The 22,817-nt window shown below is 40.4% G+C and overlaps 2 protein-coding genes across 4 annotated transcripts; one reads left to right on the plus strand and one right to left on the minus strand.

The window, feature by feature from the left end:
• Positions 1-1,966: 1,966 nt before the first annotated feature.
• mef2b (myocyte enhancer factor 2b) lies at positions 1,967-12,981 on the plus strand. 3 transcript variants are annotated; one of them, XM_026304832.1, is made up of 10 exons: positions 1,968-2,156; positions 2,254-2,299; positions 6,121-6,203; positions 7,072-7,275; positions 7,484-7,612; positions 7,799-7,988; positions 9,061-9,233; positions 9,524-9,638; positions 10,001-10,112; positions 10,797-12,981. In XM_026304832.1, exons 3-10 carry the CDS (start codon positions 6,150-6,152, stop codon positions 11,107-11,109), a joined length of 1,290 nt encoding a protein of 429 aa, XP_026160617.1. In that variant the 5' UTR covers positions 1,968-2,156; positions 2,254-2,299; positions 6,121-6,149; the 3' UTR covers positions 11,110-12,981. The 3 variants fall into 3 exon arrangements, with proteins under 3 accessions (XP_026160618.1, XP_026160617.1, XP_026160616.1); XM_026304833.2 differs by lacking the exon at positions 2,254-2,299 and having other exon boundaries at positions 1,967-2,156; XM_026304831.2 differs by having other exon boundaries at positions 1,968-2,299.
• Positions 12,982-14,550: 1,569 nt separating this feature from the next.
• Positions 14,551-19,993, minus strand: tmem161a (transmembrane protein 161A). Its single transcript, XM_026305359.1, has 11 exons — positions 19,876-19,993; positions 19,391-19,494; positions 19,216-19,299; positions 18,902-18,993; positions 18,531-18,687; positions 18,009-18,224; positions 17,712-17,855; positions 17,508-17,621; positions 17,250-17,424; positions 17,023-17,119; positions 14,551-16,464 (listed from the first exon to the last, which is right to left on the minus strand). The coding sequence occupies exons 1-11, from the start codon at positions 19,876-19,878 to the stop codon at positions 16,160-16,162; spliced, it is 1,491 nt and encodes a 496-aa protein (XP_026161144.1). The 5' UTR covers positions 19,879-19,993; the 3' UTR covers positions 14,551-16,159.
• Positions 19,994-22,817: the final 2,824 nt, after the last annotated feature.

Genomic DNA, 22,817 nt, shown 5'->3' on the forward strand with positions numbered 1-22,817 from the left:
GCTGCATTCACAGATGAGTTTGCACAATTCTCTGTCGGTTTGATGGGGCCCAGGCAAATGAATCCTAGAGGTAAAGTCTGCAGGGATGTTGCTAACTATTGCATCAGATGCGCACTTTGAGACATCTCTTGGGAGTTCATGCTGTGTGTGTTTGTGTGCTCATATAGACCGTGTGTCTGTGCCGGTGTGTTGATATGTTTGTCATCTTTGTGTGAAAGAGAAATAGATGTGTTGTCCACACGTCCACAGATGACCCATGCTAATAAATTGCCACTCTATTATTTTTAGGAGTAGGCCTACATTGTGTCACATCCCAAAATAGTCAATAATGCAGTCCATGCAGTGATTCAGTTATTACCTCTAAATATATCTGTTAAGCTGACAGTGTGTCTGCTTTCCATTACTCTCTCAACTTTGTGTATGATCGTTTTATTTCGCAGGGCTTTTTTGTCTTGTTCTTTTCTTACCTCATTCACTGTCAATCTCATGGTTTCATCAGTGATACTAGGGGGAAACTAGTAAACATACATAAGAAAAGCAAATCTGCAGTCGACTATTCAAACTACATACTGTATGGAGTATTGCTGGTTAATTTGTATGTTTTTGTCTGATACTTGTGCAGGATCAACACTATATAATATAATGATATTACCTGTACAGTGTAGTGCAGTCCAAAGCAATAGACATTGTGAAGCTTCTGCTAAATGTTTGAGTCTGTCAGACCCTTGTGTGGGTGCAGTAACTTGGTGAAAACTGACCGACCGTAAAATATCCTTGCAATTTTGACCAACCCACATATGCCTGTATAAAAATACAATTATAGTTTCAGTTCACACACTGATATAAAATGGGATGAATTTTGTGTGGTCTACTCAAAACAACAGCAGGATTGATACTGAACATGTACTACTGAGGCACAGAATAAACAGATATATAGCACATCTATTGCTAAAGGACACTTCAGCAGAATGAATTTCTACCATAATGGAGCTTGGAGGTCCTTCTGGCAATTTAACTGCACAGTCACATCAACAACACTGTTTTTTACTCCTTTTTATGGCCCAAGTAGTTTGCCTTTTATTTTAAAGCCCATGATGTGCACAGAGAATGAAGTTGCTGAGAGGTGTCCTTTCAGAAGGACTATTTCGAAAAATTTAAATTCTGCTGCAACAAACTGTGTTACAATTTACAGCATCTCTGCCATTCTGCTAATTTCAGACATACAGACATCAGCACTTCAGAGCAGCTTGAATTTATATGGTGGTTTGAGATAATAAAAAAGTCTATAATTAGTGCACAATAGCATAAATCATGCTGCACTCCTGTAACTGAAGGTAGGTGATATACACAGTAGTGGTAGGAGAGGTCAGGGTCCCTACAAACACCCAGGTGGATTTGGCATTTTCTCCAGCATCTACTTCTTTTCTTACTGCATAGATTCAAACAATACATATATGCACAGTTTTTCTTCTTTGGACCTAAAAGGCAAAATCACATATAGCCTTCTCAGGAGTATAGCACCAATGAAGCTATGCCACCAGTCTGAAGACATTTATTAATAAATAAATAAACACATGTATTTAGGAAATGTTAGTGCTCTGAAGATGATGCTATAGATATCTTGTGGTTTTGAAACGGTTCTAAAAACCTGCCAAGGGTCTGTGACAGAGCTTCAGGTGGTCTCTGTTAAAATAAATAAAGGTTTGGTTGTATTATTTTAACCCTAAAACCTTTGCAGTCTATCCTGTATCCTGTTTGTAGATGTAGACTTTTGTTTAATGTAACGCAATAGTCTCGAGATTGTTTTATTCCATTCCTTTCTACAGAAAAAAAGATACATGAGTAAACTCAACAGTGTCGCGTCTCCCAGTTGACAGCATTTACAGAAAGAGAACTACTTTTAAAAAACTCTCCTCGTGACCAGTTATTATGGGTCTTTTTAGCAGCCCTAGGCACAGACTACACGCAGTTTGTGTAGTGTGAACTTTCTTACAGCCGTCAGTGACTGACTGGAGCGTCTGAAGGCGGATGGGAGGCGGAGGAGTGTGTCCAATGACACGACCGAGGAGGCGGCGTGTGGTGACACGGAGAGGCGGGCTGCGGCAGCCAGCTGTTGGAAAGCAGCGCTCCTGAACCATCCGCTGCTACTTCATCAGGTGAATATCTCAACATAAACACAAGAGCACAGACTCTTCCTCAATAAGACATCAGTGTTTTTTTCTTTTTTAAACTGTCGTTTTGATCTTGATCAAGTGGTCGCAGCTCAGAAGTAAACAGAGACGAGGATTTCGAGGAACAGGTGAGATCAGTTGCTCTGTTCTTGTTTTTTTAAGCTTGTGGGTTTAGTTTTTTTTTTAATACCTCGGTTTTTAAGGCAAATTAGCAACGCGTCCTGAAGCTTCCTGCGGTGGTCACGAGACAGCTATCAGCAGAGCACCTGTTTCTCTATTGAAAGCAGCCTGTAGATGAGCCTCTATTACACACACGGGGGTGTTTGACAACTCGGGGACAAAGGGCTTATTCTTAAACTGCCCAGCCTCTTTATTGGCCTCAATTAGCCACAAACATTTTTCAGCTACGTATTTTTACAGATTGTATTTTTAGCGCCGAATAACTCGCTGTGCAAAATGAACTCGCGTCCTTTGGATGTTGACACACCCCATTACTCTTGAACGCGTTTGGCACAGTCTGATTCGACTTCTACACGCATTTCAGCTCAGTCTGATACTTGGTACATTAAATAATAGCACAATTCACCCTCTAGGTACACCCTTAGGCAGGCAGGCAGACAGACAGACAGACAGACAGACAGACAGACAGACAGACAGATAAATAGATAGATAGACAGACAGACAGACAGATAGACAGACAGACAGAAGCAGGCTGGACGACTCATATAAGTAAGTTTCCCTCTGTAAGTTGTCCTGTCATAGTTTCTTAGACTTCAGCTTCTCTTGAACAACTTTTCTGACTAGGTATGAAAGCTCCTGTCTGTGTGTGCTATTGTTACTAACATCATCAAATCAACCTCAAGTCATTTGAATTATCCCTTGTTAGAATTGACTATTTCCTCACCAGCACTCTGCAAAGGCCCAGTGAGCACATGAGTGGTCTGGCCCTGATCGCTGTGCCACATGTGGAGACATGTGCTTTAACCTCCTTCTTATCGTTTATTAAAAAAATGACATTCTTTAGGTAGAGATGCTGCAAACCTGCAAACCTTGCTGCAAAGTGTGACATATTTGATTGTGAAAGAAACAGTCTAATGGCTTCCTCTTAAAATTTCAGTTTTGATATGAATGGAAAGGATTGTATGATTGACCTTTAAAAGTTAGAGTTTTTAGCCAAGACCCTTTTTTTTTTGTTGTTTTGGGAGGATTTCAGTATTTTTTTCTGTTTGTGGCCTGGTTTGACATTTTACCCTTTTAACCCAAATATGGTGTGACTAAACTGACTGAGACAGTGAAAACAGATATTCACAACTGCGTGATTTCAATACAGCAGCTGTTTATATTGTATAATTGGTATACAACGGAATAAAAAAGTGTGAAACATATCATTTCACAGCAGCAAGAAGACAGTAGTGTGCAGGTGTTATCAAGTGGAACTTGATAACATGTACGTCAAGCCTTGACTAGTTTGGCCATTATGTTTAGTCACATCTAACAACCAACACTGTAAATGGACCTTTGTGATGGAGAAAATTTGATTAGTTAGTCTGCGAAGATACTGAGTCATGATAAAATTAGACATGAGTGTCTTTGGCTAATATACTTACACGTGAAACCTCTACAAGTCATCATGCTCTGAATGACTCATGGAAAGAAAACCATTGAAGCAGAACCCCCAATACTCTACTAATGCCCTACTTTCTTCCCCTCCCCATTGATGCATGCAGCCGTTCACTGCAGCAGGAAAATATCATTGCAACGACTGACCAAGCTATGAAAGTTGTTTGTTTTGTTTTTTTTGGGGGGGTGGAAGCATTGTTGTCCCATTGAGTTCCCCAGTGATCAGACAGAACCCCCCCGTGGTATGTCAGAGAGCAGGGCTACTGGTGTGGCTGTGCTCAGTTTTTTCCATTGTCTCGCCTCTGGGAGGGTGACAAAGGTGCTGTCTTTCCCCATAGAAGCTATAAGACCCAGGGGCGGGCGAGCGTGCGTGCAATTATTGCACTGTTATAGGATACACAGTGATTCTTTTTTGCATTCATATCTTGTCATAGGACTTCAGAGACCGGAGAGATTAAGAATTTAAAAAAAGACGTATGTTTTCTTTTAAAAAAGACGTATATTTTCCTGAACATGACGTAGGTTCAGGAGATGACCCTAGAGATGAGAGGCAGTAGGTATCCGCTACCTGGCTGGTTGTCGTGCATTCGCAAACCTTGGCAGTTGCTCTACAGGAAAGCCTCCAGAATTAGCTGACATTTGAGGCCTTCTGGTCTTCGATAAACCACATGGAGTTCTCTACGCCACACCATTTGGCTGGAGGTGTTAACTATTTATTCAGGCTGTCGTGTTTTCACACGGCTGTAGTGGGCAGTGGTAGTTATTGTTATAGTTATATTTGAGAGGAGGGGAACTTTCTGAGATAAAGATCTTTCTGCCCTTTTTAAAACATGTGTCCCACTTCCCCCTCTTCTCATCATCAACAAGCCTTGTTATGAGGTGAAATTGTCTCACTTCTGGTCCAAAAAACAGAATAGCTTGACTCGCTATAAGTTCAGTTCTTTGTGGTAACTGTGCTGTTAGTTAGACAGACAAGTGCTGGTTTTTGTGGTTCTTTACTTTAAAGCAAGAGCTATTTGTCTGCAGTGTGCTCTGTCTTGTTGTAGAAACAATCATGACTCTATCTGCAGCTGTCAGTGTTGAGGTGTGTCTTGTCTCTGTAGCATATTCAGCACAGGGGACAGTACTTTATAAGGTAATAATAAGGGCAAAGAGGTGGATTCCATCAGAAATGCACCAAGATGACTGTGTGCCAAGCTTACATTGAGAGACAGCGGGCACTTTAGGGGTCGTGGGAACATGGGCGCCATATCCGCCCCATCCGCACCATCAAGAGGACAGGGGACTAAATATAGAGAAGTCCAATAAATGTCCAGTATTACGGGGGAAAACCAGCAAAATGCCTCTGGGCATTGGACAAGTGCTGTATGGTCAGGTCAGCGACGTCAGACCACCACTTGATGTATTTGTTTGAGTGATAGCAAGTGCAAAATGGAGTTAACCCATATGTAAGTTTGTACATACATTAGATTTAGTGTTGAAGAGTGAAGAGCGATAATTCTCTGATTTCTCATTCCTCTATGGTGGCTCTCACCATGGTCCTGCAGAGGCAGGAACAGCAGTGGGGGGTTTTCTACAATGAAAAAAACAGACAAACTGTGGGTGTGAGTTTTAGAAATGGACATTCCCAAGCCAACCGCAATCAATCCACGTCTTTGCTTTCTACCTCTCCAAATTCTGCTTTTTTTCTGCCCAAGCTGTTCATGAGAGAGGAGTGGGTGGCTTTTAGTGTCAGCCATCTTTCAAAAACACACCGTTTTCCTTCTGCTGTTTGGTTTCAGCGATTGCCTGCTGAACCTTTAAAAGTAGCCATCGACTGTATTTTTAAACCTGTCTCTCGGGGCTGTGTGGTGCAGTCAGGCACTGTGCTGTTGGCCCCGGGGTAACCCAGACTGTGGTGTCAGACTGTGTGGACTGCTGGCTCGGCAAGAGCCTCTCTAACTTTAGACTGCATCGCCTCATGGTGGTAAAAATATACACCCTGCCCTTACCAACAGGGACGGGACTTAAATCACCTAACGAATGACATTTTCCCATCAGAATTACTGTATATGAACATGAAGAAATTAACCATATTATATAAGATTACATTTACAAATTTACAATTGAACATGTATATATGATGCCGGTAACCATAAATGTAGTGAACGCTTTGTACAAATATGACTTTAAACTTCAAGAAGCTATTTTCACCCAACTTTTAATTAAAAAGCTGTAAATATGAGTGTTTAATATGACATTTATTTTCTTGTTGTTTTTCAGTATGAGCACCAATTATGTAAACATATTATATTCTGCTGCTATAACATTATTATGTTTTCTCTTACAGGTGTCATCGTGTTGGGCAATTGAAAAAAAATGGGAAGAAAGAAAATACAAATTTCTCGTATTCTAGACCAGAGGAATAGGCAGGTGTGTCTACAGTACATGCAATGTTTCCTTTATATTAGAACTAAAACAAGGAGCCTTTTATTTGTGGCCTTTTAGCTCATTAAATTACTGAGCAACATCAAAACACTCAGCAACTACTTTTATAATCAATTATTAATTGTGATTTTTTTTATGAAGATTTACAGAGTTTGTATGTTTTGTATATATGTTATATATATATTTGGGAAACAATAAGATGAACATCGTAGGCTCTTGGAATCTGTGATGGGCCACTTTTCGCTATTACATTCCTTAGGGTTCAGGAATAGTGACAGAGTGGCAATACGCTCTGTCTGTCAAGAGTATTTCTTCAACTGCACAGACAGCAGCATATGTTTGTGCAAATGAACACAACATACAATAGAAAGTAAACATCGTTTTACACAGGTACCATAGTCAAAATCCAGACACCGGTAAAATCGAGACAAAAGTGCACTAATGGTACACACACAAAGCAGACAGCTAACAGCATGACCAGAAAGAAACATGATTCAAGCCTAAAAAGAAGATATTTTTAACAGTACGGTAGAAGAAGTTTTTATTAAGTTGATGGATGTGTAATTTTGTCTGATAAAGTGCTGTAACATGATATTACCATGAAATAGCATGAAAGTTGTTTGAACTGTATTTGGAGTGTAGGCAAATGCATTTTTAAAAAATCAAACCTGATATTTTGGACTGAATCATTTTTGGTCATGTGATTTTTTTATTTTTTTTTTATTATTACTGGAGCTTTTCCTTATCTGAGGGTCTGAGAATAAAAGAACAGGATTAACAAAGATTAATTGAAATGTTTTGTCGGAATTTATTGGTAAGATGATATAAACCTCTCTCCTATTTAATGCTGTAGGTGACCTTTACCAAGCGTAAGTTTGGTCTGATGAAGAAGGCATATGAGCTGAGTGTGCTGTGTGACTGTGAGATCGCCCTCATCATCTTCAACAGCACCAACCGTCTGTTCCAGTACGCCAGCACAGACATGGACAAAGTGTTGCTGAAATACACAGAGTACAGCGAACCACACGAGAGTCGCACCAACACAGACATACTGGAGGTACCGTCCAAAACGAGAGCTCAAAGCATGAATTGTACGTGTATTGTAGTTTGAAAAAATATTAAAAATGAAAAAATATAAAAAATCAATAAATACCAAAACAGATATATGCATTTTGAAATGAAACCCACACATCACTCTTCCTTTTCGAAATCTTCATGCAGTCACTGTGGGTAATTTTCCATGTGCACTTTCTCTTCTGCATCAGACTCTGCGTAGGAAAGGCCTCGGTCTCGACAGCTCAGAGCTCGATAGTGAGGAGAGCATGCAGGTGGCCTCAGACAAATATCCTCTCAGCGAGGGCATGGATCTCTCTGTGGCTCGCCAGCGTTTCTACGTCAGTCCACACACACTTCTGCTCTTGCACACTCACATTTACATGAGCACACAGCACACACATACACACATGCTGAGCTGACCTGATCTGAAATATTAAAAGAATCAGTGCTATCACACAGAAGACACACTTCCGATATTTTAAAAAATTCTCATGCCATCATCTGACATATATTTTACATTTCAGGCTCCATCACTACTCTCACCAGAAGCTCAGTTCTTGGTGTCTGCGGGCTGTGAAAACGGCTTCCCCAACTCATCGGGATCCAGCATGGCCTCCCACAAACCCCCAGGTTTTAAATCTCTTAGTACCAGACCCAGCTCTGCCAGCCCTGCTGCACCACACACTCACAGTGCATTCATGTCTCCACACTCAGGTGAGCAGAGCATTATACCAACATTATTTAATGTACAAAGCCGAATGAATACTGAATACATAGGAATTTGCCACTCTGACTATTTGTGCAACACCATGTTAACAAGAGAGACATTCAAACTCTGTACTTACTACATAAAGTGAGGCACATACCACAGACTGTGGTATACATCATTATGAGTGTGTTTGTGCAGAGAACGCTTTTTATGACAAAAAGTAGTTTAATACAGTTTGTTTAGTGTACCTTGATATTAAGCTGCAGACACACAATGAAGTGTATATAGTATAAACAAATATTAATAGTAAAAGATCACTGGCATTAATTAAAACTATCCACTAAACGGAAAAGAGCTTTTTAATTAAATGGCACTGAAGACATTAGCAATTCGTAACAGTCCATTTACGAATTGCTAATGCTTCACAGATCATTACCATGTGTTACCATATGTTTGATATACTGAGCGATGAACATTCTTCTGCCTTTAAATAGATGCACAGCATTTAGCATGAAAATCCATTCACCACTCTTCTGGCCTTATACTAAATGCTTGCTGTAAAATGCTGTACTCTCGACCTGCTGTGCAGCTGGCTATGAGCACACAGGAAGTGTGTGTGTGTGCGTGTGTGTGTGTGCGTGCGTGCGTGCGTGCGTGCGCTAGGCTGTTTTGTGAAACTGGCCCTCCATCAGTGTAACAGCGGCTGTAACCAGTTCTGTGGTTTCTGTATAGAATGAATAACACCTGCTTGCTCTCTTATTCTTTTCTATTTGGACATGCTATGATGTCATTAGACACTACTTAACATTTTTATAAAATTTGATTACTGTTTTCCTATGAATTTAGGCAGATTTATGACTTATCATTAGCTCTTTAACTTGGTTTATGTCAGGATATAAAGATCAGACACTAATTTGAAACCAAACCAAAAGAAGAAGTTCATTTTTATCACACTTGCAAAGTACAAACAGAGGGAGGTGAAGAACGTGTTATAGAAAAATAGATGATTCTTCTGTGAGTGAAACAATCTCACATCTCTTTTCACTTCCTGCTCCTTTCTTTTACTGTGCACCTTAGGTATTGGCTACTCCATGTTCTCCCACGCCAACCTGAATCGAGCTCTGGATATGAAAAGCCCCACTCCTCTCAACCTGGGCAGTGAGAACCTGGGCAGTGAGAGTCTTCACAGACAGCATGGAGATGTTACTAATCAGGCCTTGGGTGCAACACGTGCTAACCACAGCTCTGCTGTAAGTAGCTGTTACTATCCAGTGTGATCAACATAAATATGTGTTACTGGATCTAACACATACTGTACTAATGCAGCTAAAACTCTTTCGTCAAACTGATGAATTGATGCACCAATATACGCAGATTGTTCTGCAAACTCGTACAAGCAGTTGCATTGCTTTTATGAGTCATTCACACCTCTTCCATGTACACACTTCATAGTTTATTTTTAGTATGGATACGATGATGTCTGTATGTCACTCTGACCTTGAGATTCCAGTTTGACTATTTCACTGTTTCTGTTTATAAGAGGGGTCTCTTGTACCAAGGCCTGCACAATGGCAGCTCCATGGTAGCCATGGACAAGGCGGGACTGCTGGGCCACAGTTTAAGAGGGTATGGCCTTCCCTCCACTGGAGCCTCTGGTATGTCTGCTCTGCATCATTTACTCTCTTGAAAATGAGGATTTAGGGAGAAAACACGGACAGGATTAGAGTCTGAAATGTAAAAATCATGTCACAATTGGTGAGCTAAGCAGGTTAGCTCCTTCCCTATTTCCAGAATTTATGCAACATAAGCCAAGATAAGCTAACTTGCTGTAGTTTTAGATTCATGGTAATGTAGAAACATGAGTGTGATATTAATATCCTCATTTAAAAATTTTAAATTCTTTTTTCAAAATGCTGAACTATTCCTTTTAAACAAAGAAAATCTATATTCACTGATACTGGCTTATCATTTGTATTCTCTTTTTAATACTATGATTTATATTGTTACCTTGTACCAGATTACAGTCAACCGGGTTTTTATCACTCTGTAAGTCTTCAACGAGGAGCAATGAACCCTTGGCAACCGGCGCTACCACCTCCAGAGCCCCATGGGCCTCATATAACCCCTGGGTAAGCATATTAATGTGTAATATCGTAACTCTCTGTGGATAAAATATGGAATCATCAATGAGAAGGTTGCACATTGTTGTTTGCTGCCACAGTATTTTTCTTATCCACTTTTGCTGTGCAGTGTTCATGAGATCAGATCTCCCTCAGGCACAAAACAGTATTTACACACATCACATTTATTATCTGAAAGCAATGACAATCAAATGTCCAGGCCAACAACAACAAGGTGCCAACAATTGGAAGATGTTTTGAAAAGAAAATCAAAATTAATGATAAACTTAACAAATGATTTAAAGGAATAAATTACATTAAAAAATATTTATTGAAATATTTTTATCAGAAAATGAACAAGAAAATAAGATTAAATCAAACAAACAAAGAAAAAATAGAAAAGAAATAGATCAATAATGATAATGATGACTATTATATATTAAACATAAATAATAAATACACAATTAAAATATGTACACAAACTAAATACAAAAAATAAATAATGTGGGTATGGTAAGAGCAGTGATTGTATTTTTATGTAAAATTCTCCTTGAAATGTTTTTTCAGGTTTAATTTGATGCCTCTACTAGTTTTGTTTCACATAACATTATACATAGACAATTGGGATATAAGCAGATTTGATGATGTTAAAACTCAAACATTTTCTTTTGTCCTACCTCTTGTCATTTCCAGGATGTCCAGTGGAGGGTGCTCCTTCTCCTCTCCATCTTGCTCCTCATCCTCTCCACATCTGCACTCACTCAACCTCAGCATCAAATCAGAGCGTAGCTCTCCTGAGCACATGCCCTCACCCACCTCCCCACCTCTGCACCACCTCAGGCAGCAATCTCCAATGAGCAACCCTGATTCAGTTCGCCATACCCCTCCAGAAACCCATCCAGCCAATGAGACAAAGGAGTTTACCAAAGCTGGCTACCTGCAACAAGCGGAGGAAGGAGGGCAGCCGCTCAGGCAGTTAGAGATGAGTGACGGCTGGCAGAGATAGCTGGCTGCTGCACTCTCCCAATCAATCAGCTGTCTTCCCTCAAATCCAGTGCTCACACACACACACACACACACACACACACAACTACACACACAGAGATAACACAGAAGATAGCAAGATGGGGTCAATTTGTCCCCATCATCCCAGAGAGGAATGCCTCTCTTTGTCTCCTCACACAGAGCTGGTCTCTCCTGGGCGATGGAGAATTTTTCTCGGCATCACTTGTTTGAGATGAGATGCACACAGACATTAGCTTTTCGTTTGGTTAGGTTTAGTTTTCTGTGTGAATCTAATGTAAATCAGAAATACAACCTGTTTTTTCTGTATGTTTGTTGTATTAAGCCACAGCAGCACAATGGGACCAACTGAATTTCTCTAAAAATGAGTGTATGTACATATTTGTCTTTCAAAAGGTCTTTAGTGTTTGACCTAGGCCATAGAAAATGACTTGCAGCATCCACGATAAGCCACGGCATCCCTGTTGTTATATAAGCTGTGATGTTTTTGCTTTTAGCTCAAAATAAATGGCATGGTTTCCTCACATAAAATCAGTGAGATATCACATCCACTACAACCTTGGCCTTTTTTGTTATAGTGAAATGTGTCGTACACTGAGATGGAAAGGATGGGCTCACACTTTTTGAAGTCTGCCCTAGATAATATGTGTTTTATAATGCAATTCTAATGTGACAAATAGGGACAATTCAGCCAACATGAGGTGTCAGTACCTAAATTAAGTGGGTAACTTTCATCTTTAAATATAAAATCCCCACTTTGTGTTTGCGTGGACTACGCAAAAAAGGAGCTCTGTAATAAAAATACAGTACCTTTGCATCATGTCCACTTCATGTGTCTTATTTGGACTGAAGTGTTTGACAATCTTTGGCTGAGTTTCAAAATGCATTTTTACCAAGAGAAACACTGAAATTCTTAAACAGGAATGACACACAGAGAGTGACCAAAAACTTGAAATTTGTACATATGGACAAGTAAGTGCCATTTCAGGATAAAAGGGGAACCTATCCTTTGAATTCAGTGGTTCTCAGGGATGTGGCTGTTACTTTTAAAAAAATCCAAGGGCATCTACTTCAACTAAAGACCAAAGTGTTCAATATTTAGCTCTATGCATTGTCATCAAATAACAGCCATACGCATATCTATTTGTCTGTAGCAAATATAAGTAATATAAAAATAGTATCAATTTCTTTATTTTGAAGGGCATCAGTTAGTAGGTATGTAGACAATTTTCCTATATGTTGGATTATATGAGACACTGTGTAATAATTTAGTAATTATTCATAAGATATTTAATTAAACCCCCACAAATTACATTTATTGAAGAATATTTGTTGTCATTATATCTATTAATGTACCATGTACTCCTGGGTATTTTTGTTGTTCACTTTTACATCCTCAACTTCTGTGCAGTAAATGACAAAAAACACTCAAAACTTGAATGAATTTTCACTTATTGTCCACAAGGGGTCATTGTCTTTTACATTTGAATTTGAATGAGAAGTTGCAAAGCAGAGCAGCTTTTCACTATCGGTGATAAATTATCTAATAAATCTGTGTGACCAGATAATGGTTCAGTGGTTCACACTAAAGACATTTACATACATCACGACAGGCTGCGCAGAGATTCAGTGAGCCGGCCGGTGGAGGGCATCAAGTTCAAGTGCTGCTGTGGAATTAGCTCTTTTTTTCCTTTTTATGTGCAGTTATTTGGATTAAAGTCAGCATGAAAAACCAAGTTATCAGTATTCTGATGTTTTGGATTGAGTTTTTATATATTTGCTGAATGCTTCACTAACAACAGAGAAAGTTTTATTTGTTGTGATTCCTTTTAAATAAAAAAAAAATTGGTTTGTACCTTTGCCTGGGCCTGATTTTTTTTCCACATTTACTTTATTATCTTTCCTTTGAGAGAAAAATGTGATTCTCTTGACTGTTTTTTCATATATATTTAATCTGATGACAGATAAAATGCCATCCGCTCTGTTGCAATCAGGCTTTCATGTAGCCATTCATTTAGTCTTATCCACCAGTGTTCCATCTTTTGAACACACACACACTCCCTCATTATCATGTCTGGTCCCTGTCAGGCAGCTCACCATGCAGCCACCAAACAAGAGGAACAAGAATGAATCACTTAAAAGCCTGGAATAGTTGTGTCTTCAAAAAATATATTCAACACATAAAGGCTCATTTCCACAGCTGGTTGTCTCACAGTAACTATACCTGAACATTTTCCTATGTTACCCCTCACAGAGCATTTTCCTTATTTTCTGTTTCAACTAAAACCAGAGTTGGGCCCCCGTCCATCTTTGTCGTTCTCCTCCCTAAATGAAAAGAGTCTCGCACTGGGGTCATGTCTGGTCTGCTCCCCTGAGACAAGGCTGGGCCCAGTCTGTAGGCCATGTCTGGGTCCTGCAAACACACACGCACACACAAACACACACACACACACTAGTTCCCATAGCAACCACTGCCTGACTTAGCCCGCTGCAGTCCACAGAGCAGACTGAGGGGGCCCGGGGCCTCCAGCACAGATGCACATAATTAATGTGATTATATCGATATGTTGACCCTGTCACCTTTCAGTTTGTTAGGCCAGACACTCTCACAGACCTGTCAGAAAGAAACAGAGCTGCATTGGTCATGGAAGGTGAGGATGCGATGTACAAAATGTGCAGTGGTCAAACCTCGAATTCTGTTCCTCAATCACGTAATCAAACAAAAGCAGAAATATTTTATGATCCTTAAAAAGACAGAACAGTAATATAAACATCCCACTGCTAAATTTCCAACAGCCAGGATTTATGTGAACTGTTAAATAGTACCTTCCCAAATTTCTTCACTTCTAAGTAGCGTTATGATTATTGATGTCCTCTGATGAAGCATGTTCCAGTGAACATAAAAAGACAGCGAGGTTGCAGTCCCACCCTAAAGTGGAGAACCTCTTTTAGCTTTTCTGTTTCTAATGATATCACCAATAAATCATGTCAGTTTTCAGACAAAAGAGCCTCTCCAGTGTCGCTCTGGTGAAAGGCCACGTGGCATGTAAATCTAAACGGTGCAATAAAGTCAAAGACCAAAAATCTAGTTTGAATGATTTCACACTGCACTGGACGCACTGGATTTAGATATAGTTTATATAAAATAATGTCTTTCAGAAAAGATGGGCAAGGTCAGAAAGTAGAAACATTTTTTGTCTGATGTTTAAAGGGCATCAGGTTCATAGTAATTATCAGTGATTAAAGAATAATCTTCTCAGGAGGTTGGGGTCAGAGGTCAGGACCAAGCACTGTGGCGAGACATGCCATTGTCATTTAAAATGTGTTTTGTCAATTGAAGCAGTGATTTTTAAAAGGAAGTGTTTTATTGGCCATGTCTCCCAAGCTCCCCAAGGGAAGGCAGAAATAAGAGGAAACATCCAAATGACATGAAAATAATGATTTTATTAGGCTGCACAAAATGTTCAGGCTACAGTCAAAAGTTTGCACACCATGCATTCAGAAAATCTCGTTTGTATGAACTTCACAGTATTATGATTTCAGAGCATTCAATTCAAATACACTAACTAAAACAAAACACACAAAAAGGTTGCCACAAACACAATATAAAATGCACAGAATTACAGCATCTGTATCATAATTTGTAGCATAAATAATAAATAAAAACCACTGATGCAAAACTGACCGGCTAGCAATAAAAAGCGAAAAACTAAGAACAGCTGAAGCTGATGAAGATGCTGCAACTAAAAACATTCTCACAGAGTAGTGTTTAAAAATTAAAGGAAAAACAGAAATGGGTTTGGAGTGTTGATTTCACCTATTAACCGATTCTATTCATTCCAAATATGCATGAAGAGGGAGGAAGGAGATTTTAAAACTTACTCAAAACCCCTGAGCTCCCCAGGCACTTGGGAATTGTGAAAGAAATTCTTAAGATAAAAGCAACCACTCTTCAGTTCCTGGCTAATACACAGTCACTACTACAGTTTTAATGCTCAATTGAGTTAAATTCAATAGGCTGGAGCAGCTTTACTACATCTTCAAATCCATTACAGCAGAAAAGGATAAAAAACATTTAGCACTCTTGAATCGGTTCCTTAATGGGGACAGAGAGTCCCTTACAAGAATAAAAATGTGTATCTGCACTGGGTAAAACACTAAAGCTCACCCTGGTACCATTAAATATCTTTTAAATGCAGCATTTATTAACAATGGGGTATTAGGAACAATGTAGATAACACTGGCATAGATACAGCTGAAAAACAGCAGAAAAAATGAAGTGGATGGAAAATGATCAGGGCCCTGCATCACAAAATCAGATTAGTGAGTTAGCTGGGTATTTTGGGCCGTAATTCCGGTATCATGAAGTTGGCTCACTTTTAACCACCGCAGATAATCATGGTAACTTCGGTTATTAGTGGTGGAAATCAACAGCAAAAGTGAAGATTTTACAGGAGTAATACAATCACTGCTTACTATGACAGATAAAATAATTGATTTTTGTACAACAGTGTATAATGACTTAACAAGGCACTTCACCAGGTCTAATCCTGAAAGTTCTGCAAACTGAGTCATCAAGTACAACACTCATGGTTCTATTAATGTTGCATCTGAGATGCATTAGCATCCTAGTAGCTAGATAAGTAAGCCCAGAGTTAACTGAGCAGCTGATAATCAGCGTCACACTACTGGTTATCAAGCATTACCAGTGTCAGGTTGAGTGAAGCCAGGTAACCCAACAGAAAGCAAGACTAAGCTGAACATACTTTTTGATTCTCAGTTTTTGCTGCATTTGTATTATTGATACCAGTAGCCACAGAAAGTTGTAAGGGCAACAAGGGACCCAATCTTGCAACAGACAGTTCCAACACCCATCTACCTTGATCAAAACTTATGTTATAGCCAAAGACACAGCGCATTCTGTCTGTAGTTGGGTGTTTTAGTAAAATGTCCTCTCTGCAGTCATTTGCAACAGCATAATAATAGCTGAGGGCTGGAGCTGCATTGCAGGTGGAGCATCTGTTTTTCGTCAGTTAGTTGTGCATAAGGTACTGGTGGAAGTAGATGCCAAACAGAGAACTGATGACCTGACACGCAGCCACCCACCAGGTGAGGAAAGCGAAGAATCCTCGGAAGAAAAGTGGAGTGAGGACAGACCGCAGTGCCGTGAAGGTTGCTGACAAGTGCGCTACTGTGGCCTGGATGTCCTCCTCCATGTCATCCACTCCCTCTTCATCTTCATCAATACTGCTGGGTACCACAGGAGCTGCTGTGGGCATCACTAATGCAGGTGTCACCCCAGGGTTCTCCTCAGAACCAGGCCCCCAAGAAAAATCTCCTGTAGAATCAGCAGAGATGACTCATTTATGCTTTAGCACGGAACTTAACAAAAAAGTAAGACAGTAGGACAGTAGAAGGAAATCTTTGCTTTTTAAAGTTCATGGACACTAAAACTTGACATTTACTTTGGATGTTCCTAATATTTGACTACACGGTTGCTGCAAATATCTGAGTGTGACATTACAGGAATACTTTGACATATTGGCAAATACAAAATACAGTTAGGTTGCTGTGTGACAGCACTGTGTTTATGTGTGCAGAGCTCTGCTTCCACTCAGGGCAGAGTGGGCGTGTCAGCTGTTTTCGCTCATGCTCTGTAAGCTGCAGGGAGCTTTCATGGTGTTTTAAAAAAAAAAAAAAAAAAAGCATGGCTGCAACTACAAGTGGTCTTCAAACCATCTAGGGCTTGTAACAAAGCAGGAAGTGAAACACAGCATTATTTTGGTTGTGTAGCTGACAGGACAGGCCATGGACAGGACATGGACATTGCAAAGCCTGTCTGTAAAAGAGGTTTCAGACCTACAAGAGGGGGGGCTAGTTGTGATACTTTACTTACCTAATGCCTTGAGTGCCAGTGTGGAGAAGAGGATGAGCAAAATTGGAACCAGATACTGGAGAGTGACTACAGTCAGGTAGCAAAACACACGTGTGACCTAAAAAAAACAAGAAGCAGAATGACAGTCTGATTCTAGTCAAAGCTCCACCAAACATTTTTTGAATTCATAAAAAAATGGGTTTCAATATTTTCTGAAGTCACTTTATTACACATAAATAGTGCCTGACCTTCCTCTGTATGTCAATTGCAGCGATACGTCCTGCTTCCCTCTTCATCTGCTCCACCCACTTCTGAGCCAGGTTGAGGTAGGCCTGCAGGTGGTAACGAGTCAGGGCTAAGCGCAGCACACATAGCACCACTATGATCCACAGACGCATGCTGTCAAATGCTGCACTGGACACTCTGCAAGAGAGGAATTATGAGAGAATCAGGGGGGACCAAGTTATTACTCGTAGTAGAAACAGCAAATATATATGTGTACTCACAGTGTGACAGAGGTTTTTCCCATTGGTGCATTAGCCAGGAAGTCTCTTGCAATAGGTTTCACCCACAAAACCAACATAATAACTGGAGATAAGAAACTCATGTGTAGCAGAATCCTACAGGAAACATTAGGCACAATGTTAAAATCATTTTTAATGAGGCACAGAGTATATTATCTTTTGTAGTGTAAACACATCAGGTCTTACTGGATGAGTGGGCGGTCTGAATTCATCTGTACAGCGTCAAGATGAGTCTGAGCCAGTCGCAGTCCGGGAAAGGCCAGGAGAGCCCCGATATAAGCACAAAAAGCCGCCAGACCGAGCTTCACTGTCAGCTTGGTCACTGGTACTCTGATGTCAAAACAACAAGACAAACCAATGGTTACTGAGATCAATGATTTAGCATGGCTGCATCTAGCAAGCAAAGTCTGTTACTGGCCCACAGATAGTCCCACATGGAGGATTGACGTTGCATGATGTGTTTTTATGAAGACGGACACTTACGACCAGTCGGAGTAGCCCTGCTGTTTGGCAAAGATTTCCAAACTGTCAAAGAGGCTGGAGAAGCCTGACTCCAGGCCAAACTCCAGATAATCCTCTCTGACCACGAGCACAAGCATGGCCACGAGCAGAGACAGAAAACCAAAGGCAAGGCACACCGAGCGCTCGCCACCCTCTTCAGAGAGGAAGTAGTGACTCATCAGAGTGTGAAGGGTCTTTCTGAAGGTTGTGGGTTAAATGTAAATAACCAGGAGGAAAATGTACTACTCACCCAGCTGATGTCGACCCATACTGTTCATTTATATTTGAATTTAATGTTTCATGACCAGGAATGTGTCCTCACTACAGTGCATTACAGTTTTGCAAATGTGACTATATGGTTCATTGTCTTTGCTATTTTATGCCATTTGATAATACCAAATGTTTGAGGCTGTAGCTTAAAAATATGATGCTAATTTGCAGGCTCAATCAATACAGATGTTAACATCTGTTGTGACATGAAGAGACTTTAAAGGTGAAGGATACAGACCAAAGAGAACAGTCAGAACACACCAGATGGCTCCAATATTGACTTCTTTGCTGGCATCCACCACACTGTAGTAACACTCAGTGAACAGGAAGACACCCAGTGCATAGACCGCAAAATCTATAAGCCACTGATACTCCATGAAAAAACGTAGCACTGGGAGTATAAACAAAAAAACAAAACAAAAAAAAAAAACATTAGGAGAAAGATTATTTTGTGCTCCAGGTGCTACTTAGGTACAATATGCAAGAACTGTAGAAAGTGTAAATATTGTCCATATTGTGGCTAAACTGAGTTAACAGTTGACCTTGACATATGTTTGTAATTGCACAACAATACTGTGATGTAGACAGAGCAGTGTTTGTTTTACCAAGAGCGTCAATGACATTGACTGGAGCTTTCTCCAGGTGAAGGTCGATGTCTTTGGGCACCGTGAGAGGCTTACTCTCCCCATTCTGCCTCCTAGAAATTACACACATCAAACATGCTTGTCTTATTAAGTTTCAAGAGACAATACTAAGCTTGTGCAGAGCAGCCAGTTTTTCCCCTGAAGTAACAAAGTATAGATCTGTAGATTTTCTTCAGAGATTACAATGATCAAGAAATGACATTTTCTCAAGACAATTTCTTCCTAAATATGTTGTCAGTATTTCCTGCAGGGTCAGACCCTCCCCCAATATCCACCTGTCTCTCCTGTTTTGTTTGGGCATCTGTTTTCCTGCCAGGGCGCACAGCTCTCCCTCGGATGGGTGTTTGAACCGGAACAAACTGGAACGAACAAACAACAGGTGCGTGTACTGTATGTAAACGGTTCATATGGTTCATAAAATCCATAGCCTGTCTGTGAGAGGGTCAGTACCTGCCGTTGCAGAGGAGCCAGCGTGCCAGTGAACAGTGCGGAGCCATCCTCTGCATAGTGCTGGCAGCCAGCAAGCTGACCACCAGCTGGATCCCCATCAGCGCCTGCCACAGCAAACACAGCTGATGTTACGTGTCAGCAGTGATCAGACGGTTTGTCAGCAGTGCAGCCTTGTCCACGGCTGCGACTGTACTTTGTTTAAGAAGCCGTTTTCACTACATCAAAGCCAGTTTGCTTCACACACCGCGGCACAAACAGCAACACATCACGACCAACCGCTGAAAGCTGAAAGAATCAAAGTGAGGGCAGAGCTATCGTGCTAAATTTAGCTAAACTACACCACCTGTCAGTGCTGCTGGCTAGCATTAGCAAACTAGCTCTCATAGTAACCCATTCAAGCAGAACGAGTGAGCTTGTGAACGTAGCAACAATTTGTTACGCCTGGCAGTGGACACGTAGACGCGCTGAGACGTGAGTTCACTTACCATCTCTTCTCTCAAAGCTGTTTTAAACCCAGAGAAGCCGCCGGAACGTTCTCACATGCGGCTAGGTCCTGACAGGTGAACCAGCTGAATGCCCCGGATGTGGTAGTGGAGTCCCACGTTGCCTTCAAATGCTCACAGAAAGTGTCGTAAATCCTAAACTTTATGACAAAAGGAAGAAACCGATAGATTTTCAGTGGTGGGAGAAAATTACGTTAGTGTGACTAAAGTAGACTACTGTGCTTGACTACATTTTTACTTGCAGTCAACTTACTGATTTAACTCAGTTTGACATCAAAAACAGATATGATAAAATGCTACACAGACACAACATGGCTCAGGAGTCGACGTAGAAACCCCAGAAAATGATAACACATGGTCTAATACTTTCCCTTTTCTGAAATAAATATTGATTGTTTTTCTCCTGCCTACTCCTAATAGTTAATAACGTTTTACAATTTGAAATGCAGGACAATTAGATAGAATTTCACAGTAGCCTACTAGTTACCAAAGATAATGCCACTACTACAAACACCCTTTGTGTCTATGCAGCATGCTTTTAACTTGAAATATTAACATTTATTGTTGGGTCCTTTGTAAAAATACATCAGGCACACTTTTTATGGTGTAACATATTAGTTGAAATAATTCTAAGGTCTGTCAAATGAGCAAAACCAACAGTAAAACAAAAGGTTTTCCTTACATCACCTGAAGCATTTTATGAAGACATCAGATTGGTCAAAGAGGAACAATGACCTGGTTTATTGGCTCCTAGCACCTCCAACTGGGAAGATATGATTAAGTTATTGAAATACATTATTTTTTTCTAATATTACTATTGAACATCTGAAATTGTGATATGAAATATTGGGCAGATGTGTGTGTTTAGTTAAGATACATGTTTATTCTGTTCTAAGTGTGAAAAACATGAAACTAATTGTAGATGGAAAGCAGTACAGCACTTTTAATTTACCAGCATGCTCCCACTCATCATCTCTAATTAAAATGTAAAATTTTATCCTTTCCTTCCTTGTTCTTCCTCAATACCCGTGAATGCCTCTGTGTGAGCCTCCTAATGATAATCCCTATGTTTCATGCATCCACCACCATGTATCCTAAAATTTCACTGGTAGAAAACAAACATTATGCAGATTGAGAGGCTTAAAGTCTCAAATATGCTTCTCATACTCCACTCTGTCATTAAAAGACACAGACACCAGGGAGAGGGAAAAAAGGCAAGTGGAATATTTTTGATGTAATCATGTATTACAGCATTATTTTTCTATTTAGGTGGATAAAAAGGAATCACTAACAATGTGGTTATCTTCAAACCTGTAGAAAAAGTTTATATCTTTGTAATTTGTTAATGTATTAAGATGATCTCTTAGCCTCAGATTACTGTAAGCCATGAGTTGTTTGGGGAATAATGTGGTACAAGGACGGCAGCTCTGGGTGCACTCATGCATCCTCCCATTCACACATACACAGACCCACACACACACACACACACACACACACACACACACACAAACACTGGCCTGTACATGCATTATAATGTCAGCTCATCCTCTGTAAAGCGTAGAGTGTTTCCAGCAGCACAGCCTCTAAAGATCTTTTACCAAAACCATTCACTGCATTCAAATCTGTGTTTAGCATGTGCGTCCATGTTATTTGGGTGGTCTGCTGAAGTTGATTGAATTTCCACTTTCTACTAATTATTGGCACACCTTCTGCTGAAGTTGTGTCTGAGCCTTTGCCCTGTGACTTTACGCACAAGGGCATGACGTTTCAGTGAGAGCTGTGAATTTGATCAAATAAAGCAATGAAGCAACCGCAACTGTGGTGGGCATATATGCACCGTCGGGCAGGCATTTGTAAACACAGATCACATAAAATTAGTTGTTTGGCCCAACATCAAACTCTGGTTGACTTTTTGAACTTTATGAGTCTGGTGGAGTTAACTGTTGTCTGTCCCTCTGGCAATTAGTTTGTGAGAGCCGTGAACTAGGGGAAATGCATGATTATGTTTTAATTAGAATTTTACTTTTGGATATTACCTTTAGATAAATGAAGCTGTTTTTTTCTTATGCTTTTGCTCTTGCTGAAGATAACATATACACATGCATTGACTGGTATCACAAACTGCAACAAGGGAAAATTTTAAGGCCCCCTTTTGTGCATCATGCAACATCAGGAGGATGTGTTGTTATCTCTGATATCGGCTAATGTGTACTTTTCTAATGCCAAAATTTACCACTGACCAAACACTTCAATATTTTGTACATTTGAACATCATCGCAGACACAAACATGTCAGTCACACTGTGAGAAGAAAATGTCTCTGTCTGGGTGGAAAAGCACTTCCATCATTATCATTTTTAAGCCAAATGCTAATCCCCCTGTCATGATAGCCATCTGTGGCTGAAGTGGTGGGGCAGAAATTACTGAGGAAAATGGACACAAATGAAATGCTAATTCTCTGCAGGCTACAAGTGGCTCCCCTCCCTCTGTTTAGCTCGGGGGGCCTCTTGGTTCCCACACCGCTTCCCCATGTCTCTTCCAGGGGGCTGCTGGGATACCATCGGCTGCTTCTGAGCCTGCAGAGACGACGCAGCCCTCCTATTGGCTTGTCTTTGTTTGCCCCCATGCATAGTATTCAGCACCTGATTTAAATATATGCAAATGTTGCAAGGTTGCTCTGTCAAAGGAAACTACCATCACCGCCATGTCCCCCCACCATGTCCCCCCATTCATTTTCCCCGCTCTTTTCCTTTTTGTCTCTGTCCTAACTGCTGCCTCCTCTGCAGCGTGGGGGAGAGTTGTGGGAACCAGCTACGGAGGAACAGATCTGCATTGTCACAGGGATTTATTTAAAAGAGGACTGAGACTCATGACTGTTAATTACCAGACATACACAAACTGTATATTATAAGGAAGAGCCTACAA

This window comes from Mastacembelus armatus, chromosome 4, assembly GCF_900324485.2.
Source record: "Mastacembelus armatus chromosome 4, fMasArm1.2, whole genome shotgun sequence".
Classification (NCBI taxonomy): domain Eukaryota; kingdom Metazoa; phylum Chordata; class Actinopteri; order Synbranchiformes; family Mastacembelidae; genus Mastacembelus; species Mastacembelus armatus.

Coding starts and splice junctions, on each gene's coding strand:
- mef2b (XM_026304833.2), top strand. CDS start 6,150: ATGGGAAGAAAGAAAATACAAATTTCTCGTATTCTAGACCAGAGGAAT. Junction 7,276..7,483: donor CCAACACAGACATACTGGAG/GTACCGTCCAAA, acceptor CTTCTGCATCAG/ACTCTGCGTAGGAAAGGCCT. Junction 7,989..9,060: donor ATTCATGTCTCCACACTCAG/GTGAGCAGAGCA, acceptor TGTGCACCTTAG/GTATTGGCTACTCCATGTTC.
- tmem161a (XM_026305359.1), bottom strand. Junction 17,856..18,008: donor CAGGGCTACTCCGACTGGTC/GTAAGTGTCCGT, acceptor TTTTGACATCAG/AGTACCAGTGACCAAGCTGA. Junction 17,120..17,249: donor CAATTGACATACAGAGGAAG/GTCAGGCACTAT, acceptor TGTTTTTTTTAG/GTCACACGTGTGTTTTGCTA.